The 21,349-nt window shown below is 43.6% G+C and overlaps 1 protein-coding gene across 1 annotated transcript in view; it reads right to left on the bottom strand.

Annotated features, from left to right (window-relative positions):
* Positions 1 to 20,625, bottom strand: part of C12H1orf141 (chromosome 12 C1orf141 homolog) — a 39,207-nt gene extending 18,582 nt beyond the window's left edge. Inside the window, exons 1-5 of the mRNA XM_021658400.2 lie at positions 20,522 to 20,625; positions 16,544 to 16,604; positions 15,770 to 15,927; positions 11,083 to 11,192; positions 8,600 to 8,799 (exon numbers count right to left, since the gene is read on the bottom strand). Coding sequence (XP_021514075.1) covers positions 8,600 to 8,799; positions 11,083 to 11,192; positions 15,770 to 15,927; positions 16,544 to 16,604; positions 20,522 to 20,625 — 633 coding nt within the window. The remainder of the gene's footprint in view (positions 1 to 8,599; positions 8,800 to 11,082; positions 11,193 to 15,769; positions 15,928 to 16,543; positions 16,605 to 20,521) is intronic.
* Positions 20,626 to 21,349: the final 724 nt, after the last annotated feature.

Consider the following 21,349-nt stretch of genomic DNA (forward strand, 5'->3'; position numbering starts at 1 on the left):
GATGGGTGTTTTGAGGACTGTAATAATACAATAGCCGTATCAAACAGTATAGAGTCTGGTATTTATTTAGAGGATATTCAGTAGGCATTGGTGCTAGGCCCTGAACTGAGGTCCCTTTCTAGTAATACACACATGTTAGTGGACAACACAGAAAAGAAACAGAAAACCCCGAAGACTGAATGCAATGTGAATGTATCTAGGCAGAGAAATCTAGAAGTTGTGTTGAAAGGAGGTTGGTGAAGAGGAAGAGGTTGTTTACATGAAAAAGTAGTAGTTTAAGTGACAAAGAGGTAATTTACGAAGCAGTGAATGGTGCACACTCTATTGGCAAAGCTCAGAACACCCAGTGTCTTTCTGGAGAGAGCACCTTTTGTAGGAAGTGGGGATGAGAAGCCAGTGAAGAGGCTTTGGAACAGACACTAACCACCTTCTGAAAGAATACTAACACCGTACAAAAGCAAAAGGACTAGAAACCCCTGCTGCCATAATGGAGGGGTTAGTAACAGCTTTCTTTGAGAAGGTAACTATTAGGATGAAATACTTCTTTGTTTGGTTGTTTATTCAGATTTTGGTCTTTGGTTTTTTTGAGATAGGGTTTCTCTTGGTTGTCCTGGACTCTCTTTGTAGAACAGGCTGGCCTTGAACTCACAGAGATCTGCCTGTTTCTGCCTCCTCTGGAGTTCTGGGATTATAGGTTATTTATAAATTTTGTCCCTTGACAATTTCATGAGCACAGGGAGCAAGCCAATAAGAAGCATTCTTCCATGACCTCTGTCTTAGTTCCTGCTTTCAGGCTCCTGCTTGAGTTCCTGCCCTGACTTTTCTCAGTGATAGGCTGTGACATGGAAGGACAAGCTAAATGGACGAGCTAAATTCTCTCTGTGTTAGCTATTTTTTTCTGTTGCTTTGATAGAACACCGAGAACAAGGCAAGGCAACTTAGAGAAAATAAAAAGTTTATTTGGGTTGATGGTTCCAGAGGGATAAGTGTACATGACGCTGAGCAAAGGCAGTGCAATAGGTGGCAAGCATGGTGGCAAGGTTAGGAAGCCAAAGGCACTTCTTGAACCGCAAGCACGAAGCACTGAGAGTGAACCTGAAGTGGCACGAATCTTTCAACTCTCAAAGCCTACTTCTAGTGATATACTTCCTCCAACAAGGCTGCGCCTCCTAAAAATCCTCCAAACAATGCCACCAACGTGGTCAAATACATGAGCTGCAGGGAAATGATGGGAAGAAAATGCAGGTGATGGGAAGAGAAGCATCAATACCATGGTCCTCAGAGACACGGCTGACCACTTCACCAGAAGGACAGACCTAAAGTTTGAATATTAATTTTACCATGTGTGTAGCATGTGTGTAGCATGTGTGTACCTGGTGCCAGCAGAGCCCAGAAGATGGAGTTACAGATAATTGTGAACTGCCACATGGATGTTGGGAGCCAAACCTGGGTTCTCTTGCAAGAGCAGCAAGTACTTTTAACTGCTGATTCATCTCTATAGCACAAGACCCAAACTTTGAAATGATTAGTTGCCTGTGCTCTGCTTCTCTGTAAAATGTGCTAGCAGGCCTGGGAAAGGCAGATCTTCTGGCTTACTATATCGCCAGCTCTGTAAGCAAAGAGCACTTTGAGAATGAAATTCCTGTCTCTGTTCATTGGCCTTTGTGTTGACAGACACTCTAAGCCCCAGCATTACATTTGGCTCACAGAAGTCAAGCTTCAGGTCTCTCAGTAAATCATTCAGTTGCCTCAGAGAGCCCAAAGCCTGCCTAAAACTAGAAGGTCCTGGAGTTTGCGGTGGACAAGCGTCCAAGCATCTACCAAGTGATTCTCTTTGGGGCATTTTCCCTTTCCTGGCTCTGGTACTTTCTGCTTTGATTTTCAGCTTCAGGTTTGCCTGGCCTTTGCCTTAAAGGTGCTTCCTGTTGTATTTCTAATCCTTCCTAGCTTGTTTCTCCACTTCTCTGTTCTGTATAGGCATTTCAGACAGAATGGGTGGGACAGCCTCCATTCCTGGTGACAGGTTTTTGGGGTCTGTTCTAGAAAATTTCTCCAACTATGCTTATGATCATATAAAAAAGAAAAAGTAGCATATTGTTATAATTTGGGCCACTTTATGCATTAGGTTCTGAGAAAATGTGTTCCTTGAGTGGATTTCTAAATTAACTGTTTTATACTTATTGTTTAGCAAGGGAGCAGAAATTCTGACGTTCAATGTTCAGGCTTTTGTGGCAATGCACAGTTGAGATTTGGTCTTGACTGAAGGAAGATCAGTGATACAATGAAAAACGCAAAAAGTTGTTTTGGAAAGCTACAGGCAGGAGGAGGAGGAAGCAGCAGCAGCAGCAGACACTAGAGGGCTACCAGGGATAGGACACTGTCAGGCATAAGACCCTCAGCCAAGTGTAGAGGAGTGAAGGAAGGCAGGAAAGAAAATAAGAGCATGTCTGGAGTGGTGTCGTGGACCTTGTAAATTTTGCTCATTGGGTGCTATGAGTAGGCCCTGCCCCCACCTTGACGTTGGGAACACTGTGCAGCTACTTGGAGGCTATGAGCCATGTTAATTCCCTTTTCACACTCGACACTCTAAACTGGAATGATACGGGGCAATCCTGTTGGCATGACCCTGTTGGAGTGGGTTGGTTTAGACTCTAAGTTGGCAGTCATTAGGCCCTGCTTACTATCCTTCTGATGGCTGACAGATGGCTCATAATATGTTAAGACTAGGGAGGAAAAGCAGGAAAAACATTTTAGGAGAATCTCTTATATTGCGGGGAGATGGTTCCAGGTGCAGAACCTAACTGTAGTGTTAATGAGGATAGAGTAGTAGATCTAAAGAGTTGGGAAACAGCCTCAGGCCAGGAGAAGTTGAATCAGGCTGTATGGGACAGTAGCCCCTAGTCATAAAGAATGGCTTAGTTCAAGCCCATCAGCTCCACCTGCAGAAACAATCTCTTCAGGTATGGAAAGCAACCTACCTGCTTTCAGTCAAAGCACAAAAACTAGCTGTAACTTCCTGGTAGGTACCCCTGTATGTGTAGGACAAAACACACACACACACACACACACACACATCCCCACAAGGGCACTCAACTATCATCCTGCATGAAGGTTGGGGCCTCTCACTGCTTCAATAAAGCAGTCTCACCATGTTAATTGAGTCTGTCTGCTTCTCTGTCTCATATTTCTGACACAGAGTGATACTAGAGATGTATCCCAGGAGGCCTTAGGAAGAGTGGTACCAAGGCAAGAGTGCCTAAACCTGGCTCAGTGGTACAATAAAGGGTTGACGAGAATCGTGTGCAGTTTGAGTAGAGCTGTCAAGCATGTTGGAGATGTACTGATACAGACCCTCAGATCACACAAAATATCCGGATGGTGACAATAACCTACATTTCACAGGGCGCTTGATAGAAGAATGTGCAGGGTTATGGACTTGACATCCTCTTAGCCTGCAGGCCTTTCCCATAAAGTATGTAATAATTGTGAACAGCTAAAGACACACACGGCCACCATCCTGTTAGGATAAAACCTCAGGATGCGAAGTTAGGGAGGCAAGGTGATGAAAGCAAGGTTGGTGTGCCTGTTATGGAGATAAGTCACTGGAAATCTGAGTGTCCCAGGAAGAAGTGAGGCCAGAAGCTAGAAGTCCAGGCAAGCCCAGAAAACCGGTGTGAGGAAAATGGAGGAGACTTGGCATTCATGGGTCAGACACCCAGTTACATTTATTCCCCCAGGGTTGCAGGTAAAACTAACAGAGAAGGAGCTTCCTTTGACTTTGCTTGTAAATACTGAGGTTAGTTATTCAGTGATAAATCATCCAATCACAAAAAGCCCCCAAGAAACAGGACAGCAATGTTGAGCATCTGTGGTTTCCAGAATCTCTGGAATGTGCAATGAAAGACAGAGCTAGGTTCTGTTGTTGTTGTTGTTGTTGTGTGTGTGTGTGTGTGGGGGGTCTTATATAGTTCAGTGTGGCCTCAATCTTTCTCTGAAGCCAAGGCTGTCCTTGAATTCTGGATCCTGCTGCTTCCACATCTTAGGCACTGGAATTACAGGCATGCACCACAATGCCTGGTTTAGGAGACATAGTTTTGACTCACAAATTCCTCATAGGGAGAAGGATCTCTGATTAAGCTGCAGGCATACGTAACTTTTTTTCTAGAAGGCCAACAGTTCCACCTATAGGTTTCTCTAGAACAGTATTTCTTCCTAATACTGCGACCCTTTAATACAGTTCCTCATGTTGTGGTTAACCCCCATTCATAAAATTATTTTCATTACTACTTCATAACTGTAATTTTGCTACTGTTGTGAATCTTAGTGTAAATATCTGATAAGCAGGACATCTGATATGTGACCCCTCTGAAAGGGTCTTTTGACCCCCAAAGGGGTTGTGACCTACAGGTTTGGAACCACTGCAGTAGAGGAAACTATCTGGAAGGGAATGTAAATTATGAAGTTGCTAAAGCTCATCACGTGATAACACTCATTCCCATGCTTGACACTTCTGGATTTCAGTCTCAATGTCCTACTTCTGTCATAGAAAAGGATATTGGCTGTTGGTCCTGGTTTGGTTTGTTGCTGTGATAAAACACTTTGACCAAATGCAACTTGAGGAAGAAAGGATTTCATTGGCTTATACGTCCAGGTCACTGTTCATCATTGAAAAAGTCAGGACAGTAATTTAAGCAGTAAGCATAGGAGAACGCTGCTTGCTGGCTTGCTCTTTGACTTGTACATAAGCTTACCTAAGTTTTATCATCCACCTTAGGACCTGCTTAGCCACCATAGCACCAGCTGGCCTGCTTAAGGGATGGTGCCACCCACAGTGGGCTGGACCCTTCTGTGTCAATCAGTAATAAAGCCAATACAGAAATAGCCACAATGACCCAACCTGATCCACACAATTTCTCAACTGAGGCTTCTCTTAGATGACTGTGCCAAGTTGACAATTAAGGCTAACCAGGACACTGGAGATTTAGCAAATCTGTTTAGGACAACTGGACAAGAAATGAGAAAGAAACAATATCCCTTCTGGCCTACTTGGCAGGACCAGTTGCTAAGTAGTTGCATGAGTATTTTGGGAAGATGCTCTGGTTAATTACAATAGGCTGTGGATTACAGGACTAGTGTTAGCTGATGTCATATGAAGAACATCAGCCAGATATATAGTTTGTCTTAAGAATAACCCAAAGATTGACCTCAGCAACACAAAGATTTTTACCACAGTCAAGGTCAAGACCTATGCAGGATAGACAAGTCAACTGTACTCAAATCCCAAAGTCAAGAGAATTCAAATACATGCTGATTTGTGTTGATACCTTTTCAAGGTTGGTTCAAGTGTTTCCCGGGTAGACTGAAAAAGCTACAGTGGTTATTAAAGCCCTGCCGAGGGGGATTATCCTTCATTGTGGACTGTTTAAGAACACCCATAATGGGAAGCTTAGGTCTCATGTGTCTCCTCTAATAAGGGAAATGCAGACTGCATCAGACATGGACGCACTTGCCAGCTTTCTGATCACTTTCCTCTAGCAGGACTGCCTTGCCAGGCCACAGGGGAAGAGGATGCACTCAGTCCTGATGCAACTTGATAGGCTGGGGTGGATAGGAAAGGGAGCTCCCCTTTTCTGAGGAAAAGTGGGGAAGGGGGGGGAAGGGAAGGTGGGACCGGGAGGGGAGGAAGAATAATGCTACAACAAAGATGCAAAGTGAATTTTTAAAAAGTTGCCATCAGAAAAAGAAAAAAAGAAGGTGCATAATAATAACTGTCCTGCCTTTGTCTTTGAGATAACACAAAAGGCAAACAAACATGAATCAAATGGAGACTACCTATATCCTGGTTGCCTCAAACCTCAGATAAAGTGAAAAGCTATGAATCATGCCTTAGGAAGGACAATCTTGAAGTTGTGCCATGATGCACCTGCTTTGGGACCAAGTCCTACCTCTTGCCCCAAAAGAGTAAGAATTGCTTCCCTAAGCTTCACTTCAGTCCTCTTGACATGGTTTATGCTTAGCCAGTGCAGACTGTGCTTAAACTGGGTAACTATGTAAGAGACTGGTGTTGGGGGTTGGTCTGATGCTTGTATTTTGATGCTGATTGCTGACCTTCAAGATCTGGTCACTGCCTGGTTGAACCTATCCTTATCTTGTAAGGACATTATACCTGATTGGTTGATTAAAGGTCTAAAGCTTGGGCAGGGCAGAATGGAGTAGGCTTAGCTAACGTTCCCAGGCTTTGGGTTCAAGAGAATCACAGGAAACAGTGGGGGGAGGGGAGGACGCCACGATGGGTTAGCATGGAGAAGAAACCACGTGGGCTGGGAGGATGGACTCCCAATAATGGCGTGGAAAGGCCCAGATGAAGACTACAAGCAAGAATTTTTAAGATTAGGGATGGAAGATAGACAAGATGAAAATGGTGAAGGAGGATAGCATTTGATGGGAGCTGGGAGGTGGATACTGAGGTTATTGAAATAGCATAGATGGAATTATTGGCCCAGCCCAAGGTGTTTTAAGGCAGTTGTAAAATTGAACAGGTTTCTGTGTTTTATTTGATTATGGTAGCGGGTTAAATAATACCACCGTGGTAATTACAGGGCTAAGAATAATAAACATTATGTCGCCCACCACCAAAATATTTACAACAACAGTCCTGGAATAGAAAATTCAGAACCAGAACAGGTTTCAAACTTATTGAGGATGGGTGCTCATGTTAGTGATTCTGCCTTTGGTGACCGGGTTCTTTTGAAAGCCGGAAACACAGGCTCTGTGAAAGACTAATTGAGACGTGGAATGGCCCAAGGCAGGTGGTTCCAGTGATGCTGACAGCAGTGAAGCATGCTGGAGGTAAGTCTTGGGTGTAACAGCACCAGGTCAAGAAGACATCAAAGACTAACCCTGATATCCAAACAAACAGAAGATCTGAGATGGACTTTAAGAGGACAGTACTGTTTGAATTCTCACCAATGGCTAACCCTTCCCCAGTCAGGGGAAAGTTGAGATAGAAGCACATGGGTGACCTTGGCAAAAAACAAATTGAGAGCAGACAGCTTTCTCCATTTTGCACGGGTGTTTACACAGCTTCTGGGGCCTACCAAATTATACTCAGATATATTAAAAAGCGGTTCTGATGCTTATAAGTGGGGACCTGTTGTGAATGAAAGGGGGGGACTGTTTGACCTATAGCCTATCTCTCCTGCTAACATGTATATTGTTTTCATAGACCATATTAGAAATCTGGCAGAGTGGGAGACTGATAAGTAACGGTAACTTCACAGGCCTAATACCATGAGCCAAAGTACCAGAGGAGTGGCTCCTGCCAGCTTGTAAAAATGCTTGGTAGTCTGTGCCCATGAACAGCACGCAGCAGTAAGACTCCTGCGATAGCCATCCCCAGAAGGCCCACCTGACTTCATGGGTGTGAGGACTAACACTGGGTGTCAACTTGACAGGGTCTAGAATCCCATGGGAGGGAGATGGGCTTCTAGGTGTGCTTATGTGGAACTCTCTGGGTGAGGTTAACTGAGGTGGGAATACCCACCCTAAGAATGGGCGTCACCATTCCCTGGGCTGGGATCCTCAACTGCATACCTGGAGAGAAGCAGACCGAGCTTGTGTTCATCTCAGCTCCTGTCTCCAGATGCAGCATGGCTAGATGCTTTAAACTCCTGCAGCCATAGCTTCGCCCCCATGACGGATTGTGACTCTGGAACCGTGAGGTAAAATAAACCCTTCCTTTCGTAAGTTGTTTTTGTCAGAATATTTTATCACAGCAAGAGAAAAATGAACTAACTCAGCTAAGAAGAGGGGCATTTCCCACACACTGACTTAGAGTCCTGATGATGTCTACCTCTGGCTATTTGTAGGACTCTTACACAGAAGCTAAGCATCTGCCTTGATCTATGGTAAAAGCCTGTTGGGGCTATTGGACAGAAATCAGGTCAACTTGGGAAAGCAGTCCTAGGAAATGGGCTGCAGTAGATCATTTGTCGCTGACGTAGAACCGTAAAGAATGTCAGAGAATGCCGTTTTAACTTGACAGCTAAAGCATAGTTGGCTGAACGGAAAGGTAAAGCAGTTGATGAAGCTGTCCCTGACATAAGGACAGAGGAAGGTTTTTCACGTTGACCTGTCCTCGTGTGCCTCCTGGCTCCCCAGCCTCCCTGGCCTCAGAGCAGCCTTCCTACCTTCCCCATTGTTTCCTCTCCTCAGCTTATCTGTCTGCTGTTATAAACGTGTCCTGACTTACACAGTTTCCCTTGCTGGCCAGATGCTGAACTACCAATACATGCCCAGCCACAGAGGCCGTGAAACCAGAATGGGTGGTTAACGGTAGGAAAGAACAGGAGAAGAGAGGAGTGCTTTTTATTCTGTATGAGAGCACATTTTTACCTCACATCCTATGCATGAAAAGCAGCCCAACTGTGCACACTGCTAATGCTTTGTTTGTTCCGAGTTAACCTTTAACACAGATTTAGCCTGGATAGTGACTCAGGAAAAAATGCAGGACTTGGAAGCCTTAGGCGCGCATAAGCCTCTCCCTACACAGAGAGCTGATAATGAGGGAAAAGTGCAGGGGGTGATAAGAAGAACTGACATCGTGAAACCCCGTGGACGAGGCTGGCTTCCCAACCTGGAGCTCAAGACAAAACTCTGAAATGATTAATTGCCTCTGTTCCAGTTCCCTAGACGATATCCCAGCAGGACTTGGCTTGAAGCAGATTTCCTGTGGCTTCCAAGATCGCTGGCTCTCCTCATCAAATGAACTTTCAAGATTCAAGTCTTGCTCTTTGATTTCTACAATGACAGGCACAACTGTCTCTGGTAGTCTGGTTAAATGGTCAATAGCCATTCATTGCCTGCATCTGTGTTTGATGGAACATCCTCAGTAAAACTTTTCTGAATGTGTTAACTTAGCCAACCATGACATTCCACCATCCTCAAAGGTAAGGAAGTTATCAGATAGCATGTGAAAACCCTAGCTGAGATTCTCACACGTGGCTGTAACCTGCCCACTGAATGTTTTCAGAAACACAGTTGGCAAACGCCTTAGGTTATGACTTTCTTTTGTTCCTTAGCTATGACAACTTCAAATTTTTCACTGGAAAAATGTTACTTGCAAAGTTTGCATTGGAACATGTTACTTGGGGCAGTCTGAATCCATGTTCTAAGGCCATAGTCTCTCATATATGGATCAAAAATAAGCTATTTCCTATTTCTTTTGAGTGAGAAGTATGTTTTGTGCCAACAGTCCCAAAAGCTTAAAGTTAGAAGGAGGAAATGATCAACCAGCTGAGCCTGGAGAAGCAGAAGAAAATAGAAATGAAAAATGCTGTTTTGATTTAGCAACAGCATTGGGGCCACGGGCAATGCAGGTCAGTGCTTAAGCAGAAAAGCAAGGGAGGGATCCTTATTGGAGTGGGTTGATATTTAAGCAAGAGCAGAGAGAGGAAGGCCATGTTATAAGTACATCTTTTGAGAACTTACAGAGTACAGCACAGACAGACAATATGGGGCAGAATGTAAACAAGAAGCTTTAGCCAAGGAGGCTGGTGACCATGGAACTACCTGGTTGACCATGAAAGAGAGAGAGAGAAAAAAAAAGCAACAGACAGCACCTACTTCTTCTGGGAATCTATAAAATGCTGGGTCCTGGACCACAGATTCCTAAAATTTCTAATCCTGTAGGTATGTTTCTGTTAAACAGGCAATTCATACTTGACTTGTATTTTAAAATTTCAATGAAAGCCTGAGGATTGAGTTAAAAGGAAAATTGGCATTTCCTTCGTGGAGGAAATAATAGTTCTGTAGTGGAACTATTTCCTCTAGGTGTTTCATGACCATTGGCCATCATGACTCAGCAAGTGCTGTGGTGACGCACAGAATGACTCGACCTCTGTAGGTAAGGAAATAAGGATGACACAGGGAGGGTTAGTTTTCTGGTGAAAAACAAGTAACATTCCTCCCCAGGAGAGGGGAGGGTCACTAGGCTCTCATGTGAGATTCCAGTTTCCACCCCCACCATTCCTGCCTCAAGGTACATATAATTTTGCCTCTGTACACATGGTCTGGGAAGAAGGGATATCAGTAAATACAAAAGGTTGACTGAGGGTTCGGGCTCTTTAGTAGTATAGCTGCTGAGGGGAGGGACTTCCTTGTGTTATCCTGGCAAACCTCACTCATGCTCCTAAAAGTAAAACTAGCCTCATTCATGTACATTCATGGACATAATCTGAATGAAGTTTTGATTCATAAGGCTCGACGTGGATGGAATCATTTTCATGCTCTGTCTGTGTGGGGTGAATAGCTATTACTTTATATCTCCCAGGAAGAGAAAGGAAACAACCACAGAAACATAAAAATATATCCATAGAAATGTATTCGTGAACCACGTGTGTGTGATGATATATGCCTGGAGTCTCAGTTACCTGAAAAGATGAGCCAGAGGGGTCTCTTGAGTCTAGGAGTTCAAGTTCATTCTGGGCAATAAGGTGAGGTTACACCTGAATGTGGGGTGTGTGTGTGTGTGTTTATACACAGTGAATTGCCTGTGGTAGCTCAGTAACCAACTGGCTTCCCATAGTAAGGGGAACAGAGACTATTTCTGACAGGAACTCAATGGCAGGCTCTTTGATCTCCTCACCCCCCAAGGGAGGAGCAGTCCTGCTAGGCCACAGAGGAGGACTTAGCAGCCAGTCCTGAAGGTACCTGATAAAACAGGGTCAGATGAAAGGGGAGGAGGTCCTCCCCTATCAGTGGACTTGGAAAGGGGCAGGGAGGAGAGGAGGGAGGGAGGGAGGGAAGGTTTTGGAGGGAATAAGGGAGTGCGATACAGCTGGGATACAGAGTTAATAAAATGTAACTAATAAAAAATAAATAATAAATAAATAAAGAAAGAACCAAAAAAACCCCGAACCATTTATTTGTTATGTAAATTATTTGAACAGAAATAAAATACCAGAAGAAGGAGGAATTAATAAATAAATTACACTTAATTTATTAAGGGTAATTAATAAATTACACTTAGTAGCACTCATTAATAAATACAAGAAAAAGTGATTATATGCTACACAGCCTTACCCGTTGATGTACTTTCTTCATTGCTTATATCTGTTGCAAAAACAGGTGGTCTCAAATCTGACTCTTCAAAATCACTTCTGGGTTTAGGGTTATATTCGAAAGATAAATGCCTGGAAGAAATAAAAGTTTTTCAAAATGGAAATAATCAGAAAATTTGCAAAAACATATTTAAGATTCAGTTTTGGAGAAATGTAAACAGGAAGTCGGAAGACTGGGACCTGATCAGAGAAGGAAGCCAAGGTGTTATTAATGGTCACGGGGGACACGTGGGGGTTGGGTGGGGAGGGCGACAGGATACACCTGCTGCCAGGGCAGAAACCAGTGCACACGGGTGCCAGGATTTACAGGCTAAGCAGAACACACACCAGAACGTGGATCCATGAGGTATTTGGGACAGGCTTGAATGGAAGGCGCTGAGTTATGGAGTCAGAAAGAGCTTGGATATCAAGCAGGATGACAGTTTCTATGTGTTACGTGGAGAATCCCACTCTTAAGTCTTTCTTCTTGGTATTGTAACTGTCTGAGAAAGACTGAAGATACTCTGAGGAGGGAAACTTGTCCCGGGCTACTTAAAATGATGGACTCTAAGACACTGAAGTTTCTTAAGAAGTCCCATGCTGAGCAAAGGAGAGGGCTGGTTTGTTAGAAAGAGACTGTGCTAGCAGATTGCCATAGCACCTTTCAGGACACAGTGGAGCTGAGCTGGTGAGGATGGGCATGATCACATGTTGACTGTGGGTACTTAGGTATGCATACCTCTTGACCTCTGCTTAACCTTAAACCCTATGTCAGGACCCTGAAAGTTTTTGTTTGTTTGTTTGTGTTGTGTTGTGGGGACACTATATGACCCTGGACCATTTATTTGTTTCCCAGTTTATTCAGTGTGGCCAGAGTGAATATCTCTGCCTTCTCTGCCTTTTACTGTTACTTCTTTGTGTGGTATCTATTGAGAATTTGTGGCTGAGCCTAACTTGTTAGGGTTCCTGGGACCAAGTTCTGACCCTAACAACCCTGGTAACAGTATGTGGTTAATTTTAGGTGCCACACTGACTGGATCTAGGATTACTTAAAGAACTAGCAAATAATTCTTTCCAGGTAGGCCTGTGAGAATGTTTCTGGACTAGCTAAGTACAAGAATTACTGGCCTGAAGGGCATCTGTTCACAGTGTGGGCAAGTACCACTCAATCCTCTAAAAGTCTGAATGGAAAAATCAACTTCCCCTCTTCTCTGAAGGATACACTCATCCTGCTGCCTGTTCTTGGATGGAAGGATTCTAGGTTCCTTGACCTTTGGGCTCCAAGACAAATCTGCTCTCATCTTCCCTTAGCCTCTCAGGCCTTTAACCTCAGACTGAAAATGGGACCAGCAACTTCCCTTATATGCTACTGTGAGGATGGTTTCTCTGAGAAATGCTGTTTGAGACTTGCCTTTACAAATCAAACTCCCAGCCAACCTATAACCAAGTTAATATGTGTTTTCAGATCATTTATAACAGTGTACTCATTCTGCTTACATATGGTGTACCCAACCTGTTCAAAATTAATCCGACCTTAAAAAAAAAAACAAAAACAAAAACAGAAGCATTGCAATCAATCTTACTATACTTTGGACTCCCCTGAGTATGATCTTCTCCATCTCTCTTTCATCATCATTTAAGGCCCTAACTCAGAACAGCATACATACATACATATGTATATATGTATATGTGTGTAAATATATATGATAGGGTGATTAGACCCAAGACCATTTGCTGAAGCAACACAGTATTGGAAGCAATGCCTCAACCTCCCCCAGATGTTGAAAACAACACATGGGTAGCAGAGTGGTAAGATTTAATAATACCTGCTTGTGTCTCTGTGTGCTATTCTGAGTCAAAAGAGCCAGAAAAACAGTATCTTCCTCTATGAGGTTGCTGTGAAAGACTATTAAGACAGAAATACTTCATCCCTTTCCAATACCATCTTTACTTTTCTGCTTTACAAACAGAAATGGCAGCCTTGGTTTAGGAGGAGAGATCAGAGCTCTTTGGACTATATCAAGCTCATCCTTGAGTACATGACACCAAGGGATCTTTTCCTATGCTTGGTGCCATAATATGGCACTAGGTTGCCAAGGTTTCCAGCCTGCAGAGGCCCTATCTGGGGCTCCCCAGTCTCAATAATCTCATGAGCCAATTCTCCTAATAAAACCCCTATTAGGTCTCTCCTTTACCCACCGAGTATTCCACGATTTCTGAGCTTTGCCCCACTTAGTCGTGGTGTAGTTAAGATTTATTTATACAGTATTGATTTTGTATTAGTTTCCTATTACTGGAAAAAATTAAAGAGATAAAAAGATTCATTTTGGCTCACAGAACTGGAAATTTCGGTCCATGCCTTACTGACCTCATCACTCTTGGACCACAGCAAAGTAGTTTATCATGGTAGGATTATGTGTCAGAATGAAACTGCTATGCCAGGAATCAGAAAGGGCTCAATTCCCAATATTACATACACACAAAATTTTTGCAGGGCCTGGCAGCTCACTCTAGTAGTCCAGCACTTCGGAAGTTAACTCAGGAGGACGACAGTGAGTCAGTACAGCCTGGGCTATACAGAGTTCCAGGACAGCCTGGGCTACAGTGAGAGCTCATACTGTAAGGCAGGGGGCAAAGGAGTTCTTTCTTAGGCATGACTTTCAGTGCCCTTCCAGAGGCCCTTCTTTCAAAGGGTTTTACCACCTCCTAACACTTCTTCTCTGGAAGCCAAGATTAACTTTGCCTCTGGCTGAAAACTTCAAGCCCAGTCGACTAGGCCATGTAAGGTCAGAGGCGAAGTTAATCTAGGCTGAAACGCACTTATTTTGAAGATTCAGACCAAGCAAACGGTTTTACCTCAAACTCCTGATGCACCTGTTCATGCCTCCCAAATGCTCAGATTACAGTCATGTGTCTCCCTCTTCTAGCTAGTTCACAAACTCCCTTTTCTTACCTTACAGTTCCATAATGAAAATGGATATTGAGTGTCTTGGTAAATATCAAATAACAAAAGTCTGGGGGAATGTTATTTGTAACACAATCAGAATATGTACCAGCAAAACAATGGTCCAAATAATGTTTAACTTCCTGCCTGTCCATCTCCCTTCTACATACCTTTGCAAGAACAACACACAGGACTGTAAACAACCTGGATACACTACAGGTTTTTCTCACCGTGGCCTCCTATTAACCCTAACCTCTCTGCCTCTCTTGTTCTCACCTAAGTATAAAGTGCTATAGTTACACTGTACCTAGGTGCAGTCATCCTGCTGGGAATGGTGGTGTTAGAGAACACGCGCTCCTGGGCAGGCTGGAGAGATGGCTAAGTGAGTAAGAGTACATACTGCTTTTCTAAATGACCCCAATTTAATTTCCAGCACCCACAGCCGGTGGCTCGCAACTCTCTGAAATTCCAGCGCTGGGGAATCTCATACCATCTTCTGGCCTCTGTGGGTAACTGCACTCACCTGTATACAAGCCCCTTCACTGACACATATGTGTAGTCAAAAAATAAAATTAAAACTTTTAAATGGAAGAATACGAGCACTAAAATGAAACTGCTGGGGCTAACCCCACCCTCTGCCTCTTGTCTGTGTGACCCTGGACACATGACTGAGCATCATCAGGGCAGTTCCCATTACTTCATATATTGCCTTCTTTCATTAAGTGAAAAGGGTATAATTTCCACACACCATCTAACTGGTCAGTAGCTGATGCTGTTCTGCTGCACATTTGGACTCTCCCATGCATCTCTGATGCTGGAAATGACAAGAGAGACCCATTATGGCACATTCAGACACCCATTCGTCAGGCAGGCATTCTGTCTCTGAGCTAGAGTACCCCGCATTCAGTCTCTTCCTAAGAAACTAGCTGAGAAGGATTTTAGGCAGAGGTTTTCCTAAAGTAAAATTCTAAAATTTTATATAAAATGCAATATTAAATTTGGAGCAGTAGAACTGATTTTAAGAAAAGTTTTTTTTTTTCTCCTTGTTGGTTTTTAGAGGCAAGAGTTTTTCTGTGTATCCTTGCCTGTCCTAGAACTCTATAGACCAGGCTCGTTTCAAACTTGTAGAGGTCTGCCTGCCCCTGCCTCCTGACCATACACTCTTAGATCATACACTGACAACCTCAGGAGCCCTTCTAACCAGCTGACTCAAAAAGCATTTCTTTAAAAGTTTGAAATTATAATTCTCAACACTTGCAAAAGACTGTAATATCTATTTTCTAAATTGGAAACATTCAGATTAATCTAATATACATACATACATATTTGGTTTTTTTCAAGACAGGGTTTCTCTTTGTAGCCTCGGCTGTTCTGAACTCACTTTGTAGCCCAAACTCACAGTGATCCACCTATCTCAGCCTCCACAAGTGCTGGGAGTACTACTACACTCACCTGAATCTAGTGTATTTTAACCCAACAATATGTCATAAGATAATATTACTCGCGTTCTCTTTTTGAGACAGGGCCTCACTATGTAGTCCTGCATGGATTGAGGTTTCCTATGTGGCCCAAGTTGACCTTAAGCTCACAGATACTGCCCCCCACTCTCCCATCCCCCACCCCTACCTCTGCCTTCTATGGTGAGCTAGTTTTGAATTATCATATTACCAGATAATTTAAGGCAAATGCAGTGCTTTTAAACTTTCAGCTGGATTATAATAGTTACATTTTTGACTTCTTAAGGTCATTTGATTTATTTTCTGTGTTCTCTGTTGCTGTCTCAGCTGTAGATGGAGCGATTGTGCCTTCAAATTCCCCATGATCATCAAACGGCAGAGGTGTAATTAGAGACTTCTTTTTCTCTTTAAGGTGACTGCTGGTTTTCTGCAGTGAAGTCAAAATGAAAAAGTAAGTGCTCTTCCTACAGGCAAAATTCTGTATATAAAGGACAAAAATTAATGTCTCTCTCTATACACACACAAACACACACACACACAGAATTATTGTGTAAGGCAATAATGAAAAATAGTTCAGATTTAAAAATTAGAGAATGAAAACATACATTAAAATTTCTAAAGAACTTTGTACCTTTGCTGTGTGACCTATGTGACTCTTTATCTATTTAATAAAGATAATACACTGATCATTGTTCAGGAGCCCTTCTAACTAAATTTTTTAGAACTTAAGGGTAGACCTATATAATTGCTGCAGACTCATTCCCTCTGAATTGAAACCTTCCTGCCTGAAGGGAAGAGAGGAGGTCACAAGACAGGAAACCCACGAAACTTATAAGATGTAAGACATTGAGAAAGTAAAGATTTTCAAGGTCCCTCCTCGAGCTATAGACGAGCTTCTTCCACGGAGTCCTCTGCAGGTTGGGGAGGGAACCTCAGCTTTTCTGAGTTGTCACTTCTGCTGGGGTGGGCTCGTTGGTGGTGTAGCAGCTGCCGCTGAGTTATGCATGCTTTCACAAGTACCCCAAATGAAATCATTGGTTCACCCGTCTTTTGATCTGTTGCTGGTTCTCCACCTGAGGTGACCCGAAAAGAGTCTTTTTGCGTCTGTAAAGGGACCAATAGAATCAAACCTTCACACTTGCCTCTGATTTGGAAGAAAGAATGAAATAAAAGGACAAGGTTGCATAAAGACACACATAGTATATATTCACTTATGAGTGGACATTAGACATATAACATAGGATAAACATACTAAAATCTGTACTCTGAAAGAAGCTAAACAAGAAGGAGGACCCTAGGGAAGATGCTCAATTCTCATTCAAGAAGGGCAAACAGGATAGAAATCACAAGCGGGAGAAGACAGGGAACAGGACAGGAGCCTCTCACAGAGGGCCTCTGAAAGACTCTACTGATCAGAGTATCGAAGCAGATGCTAAGACTCATAGCCAAACTTTGGGCAGAGTTCAGGGAATCTTGTGGAAGAAGCAGGAGATAGAAAGACCTGGAGGGGACAGGAGCTCCAAAAGGAGAGCAACAGAGCAAAAAACCTGGGTCCAGGGGGACTGCAGAGACCGGTGCTCAACCAAGAAACATGCATGGAGAGGACCTAAAACCCCTGCTCAGATATGGTCCGTAGGCAGCTCAGTCTCCAATTGGGTTCCCTAGTAAGGGGAGCAGGGGCTGTCTCTGACATGAACTCAGTGACTGGCTCTTTGATCATCTCCTTGGGGGGGGGGAGGATGGGGAAGGAACAACCTTACAAGGACTCAGAGGAAGACAATGCAGCCAGTCCTGATGAGACCTGATAGGCTAGAGTCAGCTAGGAGGGGAGGAGGACCTCCCCTAACAGTGGACTAGAGGAGGAGCATGGGGGAACAAGGAGGAGGGAGAAGGGACTGGGAGGTGTTGAGGGAGGGGGGCTACAGCCAGGATATAAAGTGAATAAATTGTAATAAATAATAATTTAAAAATATAAACAATGATTTAAAAAATAATAAAATAAAATAAGGACTTGGTATTTGTCAGAGCAGGGAGGATTCTGTGGGAAGGGAGCACACGCTAGCTGGATCTTTTAAAGAGTCCTTCCTGGGAACCGGAGACTTGGAACTTAGGAGGAAAGCTTAAAGAGTGAAAAGAGAGTGATGTAAACGTGAGAGAAGACAGCCCTCAGGTCTGAGTGTTACCACAGAAGAAGGAAAACCCATGGTTCAGCACTCAGATGGGGCCCTGATAGGGACAGTGCAGGAAACTATGAACAGCCTCCACTGGGAGAGACTGCTAGATGAGGAGAAGAGCCTCTCACTGCTTAGCTTTTGAGGTCAAGAGACACAGTGGGTGAGATTGAGTGCAGTAGAAGCAGAGAGAATGAGGAACAGTACTGCTCATTCCTCCTTCAAGACAAAGGCTGAAGGATCCGAGGAAATCCGAGGGAAGCAGGCTCCCAATGAACTGTCACCTACAAGCCAGTTATTGCTGGCTCAGGTGCCCCTTTGTCAGGCATGACTGAGGGAAATGTAATTTTCAGAGCTAGTTTTTGATGCCCGTTCCACAAAGCTGGATGGGAATGGGCATCCAATACTGACTTGGGTCTTCTATGGCCATGGTGAGCTCTATGGTAGGATGAGATCTTTCTGAGGAAGGAGGGCTCAGGCAGATCTGAATGCCTTGCACTGGCAGATGGAATCATATGGTTCTAAAACCCCCAAGGATGAAAAAAGAGATGATTGGACCTGTCCAGGTGACTTCAAAGCAGAGGTGGTGAGAGTCCTGTCAAGCCGGAGTCCCTGGTGGGAGACGTGTGTGTGTGTGTGTGTGTGTGTGTGTGTGTGTGTGAATGGAGCAAAATACAGGGACTACGAGGTATCCCCCCTTTAATCCTTTTATGTGGAGGAAGCAGATATCCTTTTAGGGTACTCAAGGTTACTAGCAAACAGCGATGGCAGGGTCCGCATTGAACTGTGGATTTGTTGGTTCCTGACTAATGTGCAAAACACTTGTGTTTCAGTGGATACTGGAGCTGAGTGTATGTAAGTTCATGAAAACTCCCCCAAAGAACCACGGGCGATGGCCAGCAGTGGATGGAGATGGGGATTAGAACAGTATGAACTGACATGATTATGCTTGTCCTGGGGATGGGCGGTAATTTTATTTTATTTTTTTCGTAGAGAGTATGTTGTTTGTATTTCTTCCCTGAAAGAAAGTACACCGGGGTGGAGATTTTTCACTTAGCTCGGGGCTCTTTAACCATTTAGGCATCACTAATGGAGAGGTGAGGCCTCCGTTCCTTCTTGGAGCTTGTCACCGTCAGGCAGGGAGCCAGCTCCACTTAACTGGTGGGAACGCTAGGTCAACGCATGCGTGGATACCTTTGGCCCTATGCCATGGAAATTAGTGTGATCTGGCTTCGCTGAACCGTTGTGGGTGGGAGGATGTACTGTGGACCTACAGCAGCGGCAGCACCCCAGGATGAATAGGCCAGGTGTCTCTTGGGGGATGATAGCGAATAAGGGAAATCTGGGTGAGGCAGCGTCTCCACCCACGCTGCTGTATTCAGCGTTACCTTTCTGACAGTGGTTGGTTGAAGTGATGGGATCGCTTCCTCACTGTATTAGACCTTGCTAATGTTAAAAAAAAAATCCCTTCATCTTTAAATCCCAAGTCTAGTTATTGCTTGGAATGTATGCAAAAAAAAAAAAAGTCTTTCTAATTCTATAGTGCTAATTATTGAGAGTTGTACAGATTTGTTAACCAACTGATTTGTTGATCCTACTGTGGATGAACAGTTGGAATATCAGTGAAAGAGCTGAAAGAAGACACCCCGCGAGTTGAAAAGACACTTCCGGGAACACGGCTGTTAGGGGATGGCCCCAGTGTAAGCGCAGTGTTTCCTCCCTATGAGTTACTGCGCGTGGAGGTCCCTGAGACCGCCAAAGCTTTGAGCTACTGCCAGTACTGCTGATGGCTTGTCAGAAACGAGTTAGGGTAAGACCCTGTTGCTGGAGATGTATATGTGATTGCAGGATGTGGAGAAATCGCACGGAGACTAAGCTGGAGGCGTGCTTCCTGCTGGATGGCTGTTGGTGCTAAACACAAATCAAGTTGCTCACATAAGCAGTCACTCTAGTGTTTGGGAACTCTTGTCTTTGTTACTGTTTTGTCTTGACTAGTTTAGCTTACTTTGTTTCTATCTATTTAGTTTACCTTGTTTCTATATATTATTTGTAATTCAGTAACAATGGCAAAAGTTACCTTTCCCTTTTTAAGGTTTATTTATTTTTTAAGAATCTTATGCATTATATTTTGATTAGATTCTTTCCCCTTATCCAACTCCTCCCAGATCTGCTCCCCTCTCCTGACTTGTCCAGAGCATGAGGCCTACTAAGGAGTATGGTTGTTATACTCAGTGTCACTCCATTGAAGAAAACTGATTCCCCCCCCCTTCCAGAAGCAATTGCTGATATCTTATTGATTAGGGGTGGGACTTGGAGCTATTCATATATACACTAAAGTAATTTTGTATATAGTTAGCATATTGTTAACAAATATGGATAGCCCATATTTGTTGTTGTTTGGGAGGTAGCACTTCAGGGTTTCTCTGTGTAGCCTTGGCTGTCCTGGACTCACTTTGTAGACCTCGAACTCACAGAGATCTACCTGCCTCTGCCTCCTTGAGTGCTGGGATTACACAGTGTGTTCCATCATGCCAGTTGGGAGATAGCACTTTTAAAAGCAGGTTCGATGTATTTGTGGCCTAACACATGGCAGCTACCTAGAAGTGATTTTATATAGTTAATTTTTATCATTGCCATTTTTATTTTTTGTCCGTTTCTGTGGTACTGGGGTCAGCTCTCTACCATTGAGTCATATCCTTGGTAATTTAATGAATATTTTTATTATCTTAGATCTATGACTTTCAGCTGGTAAGGATTTGTTTCTTACATGCTCACTTATGTCTTCATGTTAATGAATCATTAATTGCAAAGTAAAAATCGCATCTGAAATATTAACTTTTTAACGAGTACACTTTCCCTAGAGCTTCTACTTCACACACCTTTGCTCTGATGGCTGCAATGATCTTTTCATTCTCCTCCAGGACATCTAACTTCTCCAGGATTCTTTCTGTCATCCTCTGTCAATAAATTTCTGTTTGAAAGGGAGTAAGAAGAAATATCCAATTCAATTGGGATCCAAACACATAATTATTTAGGCAGCAGGGGAAGGATCCTCTCTGTTATTGTCTCCAGGTACATTTCAGAGTTGTGTTGCTCATGGAATCAGTCACACAATTACAAATGTACTCAATTGCCTTTTAACAGGAACCTTCCTCTTGTGACATGAGAGCCAGATGTGGCTTCCACTGGAAGCAGGCCTGTGTGACCAAACATCTGTTCTCTGCTGTCATGATCTAATTTTAATGAAAGGAATGCAAAGACCTCACCTTCATACAGTTAACTAAATTCAAATTGGTCCATCGGTGTGTAGAGCCCGGAGGCAGCTAATCTCAAAGTCTATTTGACTGGGGGTCAACTGATGCATGTGAGCTGGATGGACATCAAGATCAGGTCTAATTTGTCTCCATTTTCAGATGGGTAAACTGAAGGTCACACAGAACTATGTCAGGTCAGTGCAAATGCTTGCCAGTAGAATAGAGGCAAGAACACAGGAGTCCTGGGGGCTAGAGAGATGTCTCAGTGGTTAAGGCACTTGCCACAGAAGTGTGAGTGCCTGAGTTCAAATCCCCAGATCCCAGGTGAATACTGGGGGTGTGTGGCTAAGCACCTGTAAGTCTAAACCAGGAAGGTGAAATTAGGTGATCCTCGGAGCATGCTGGCCTGTTGATGAGGTCTGAC

Source organism: Meriones unguiculatus, chromosome 12 (genome assembly GCF_030254825.1).
Source record: "Meriones unguiculatus strain TT.TT164.6M chromosome 12, Bangor_MerUng_6.1, whole genome shotgun sequence".
NCBI classification, from domain to species: domain Eukaryota; kingdom Metazoa; phylum Chordata; class Mammalia; order Rodentia; family Muridae; genus Meriones; species Meriones unguiculatus.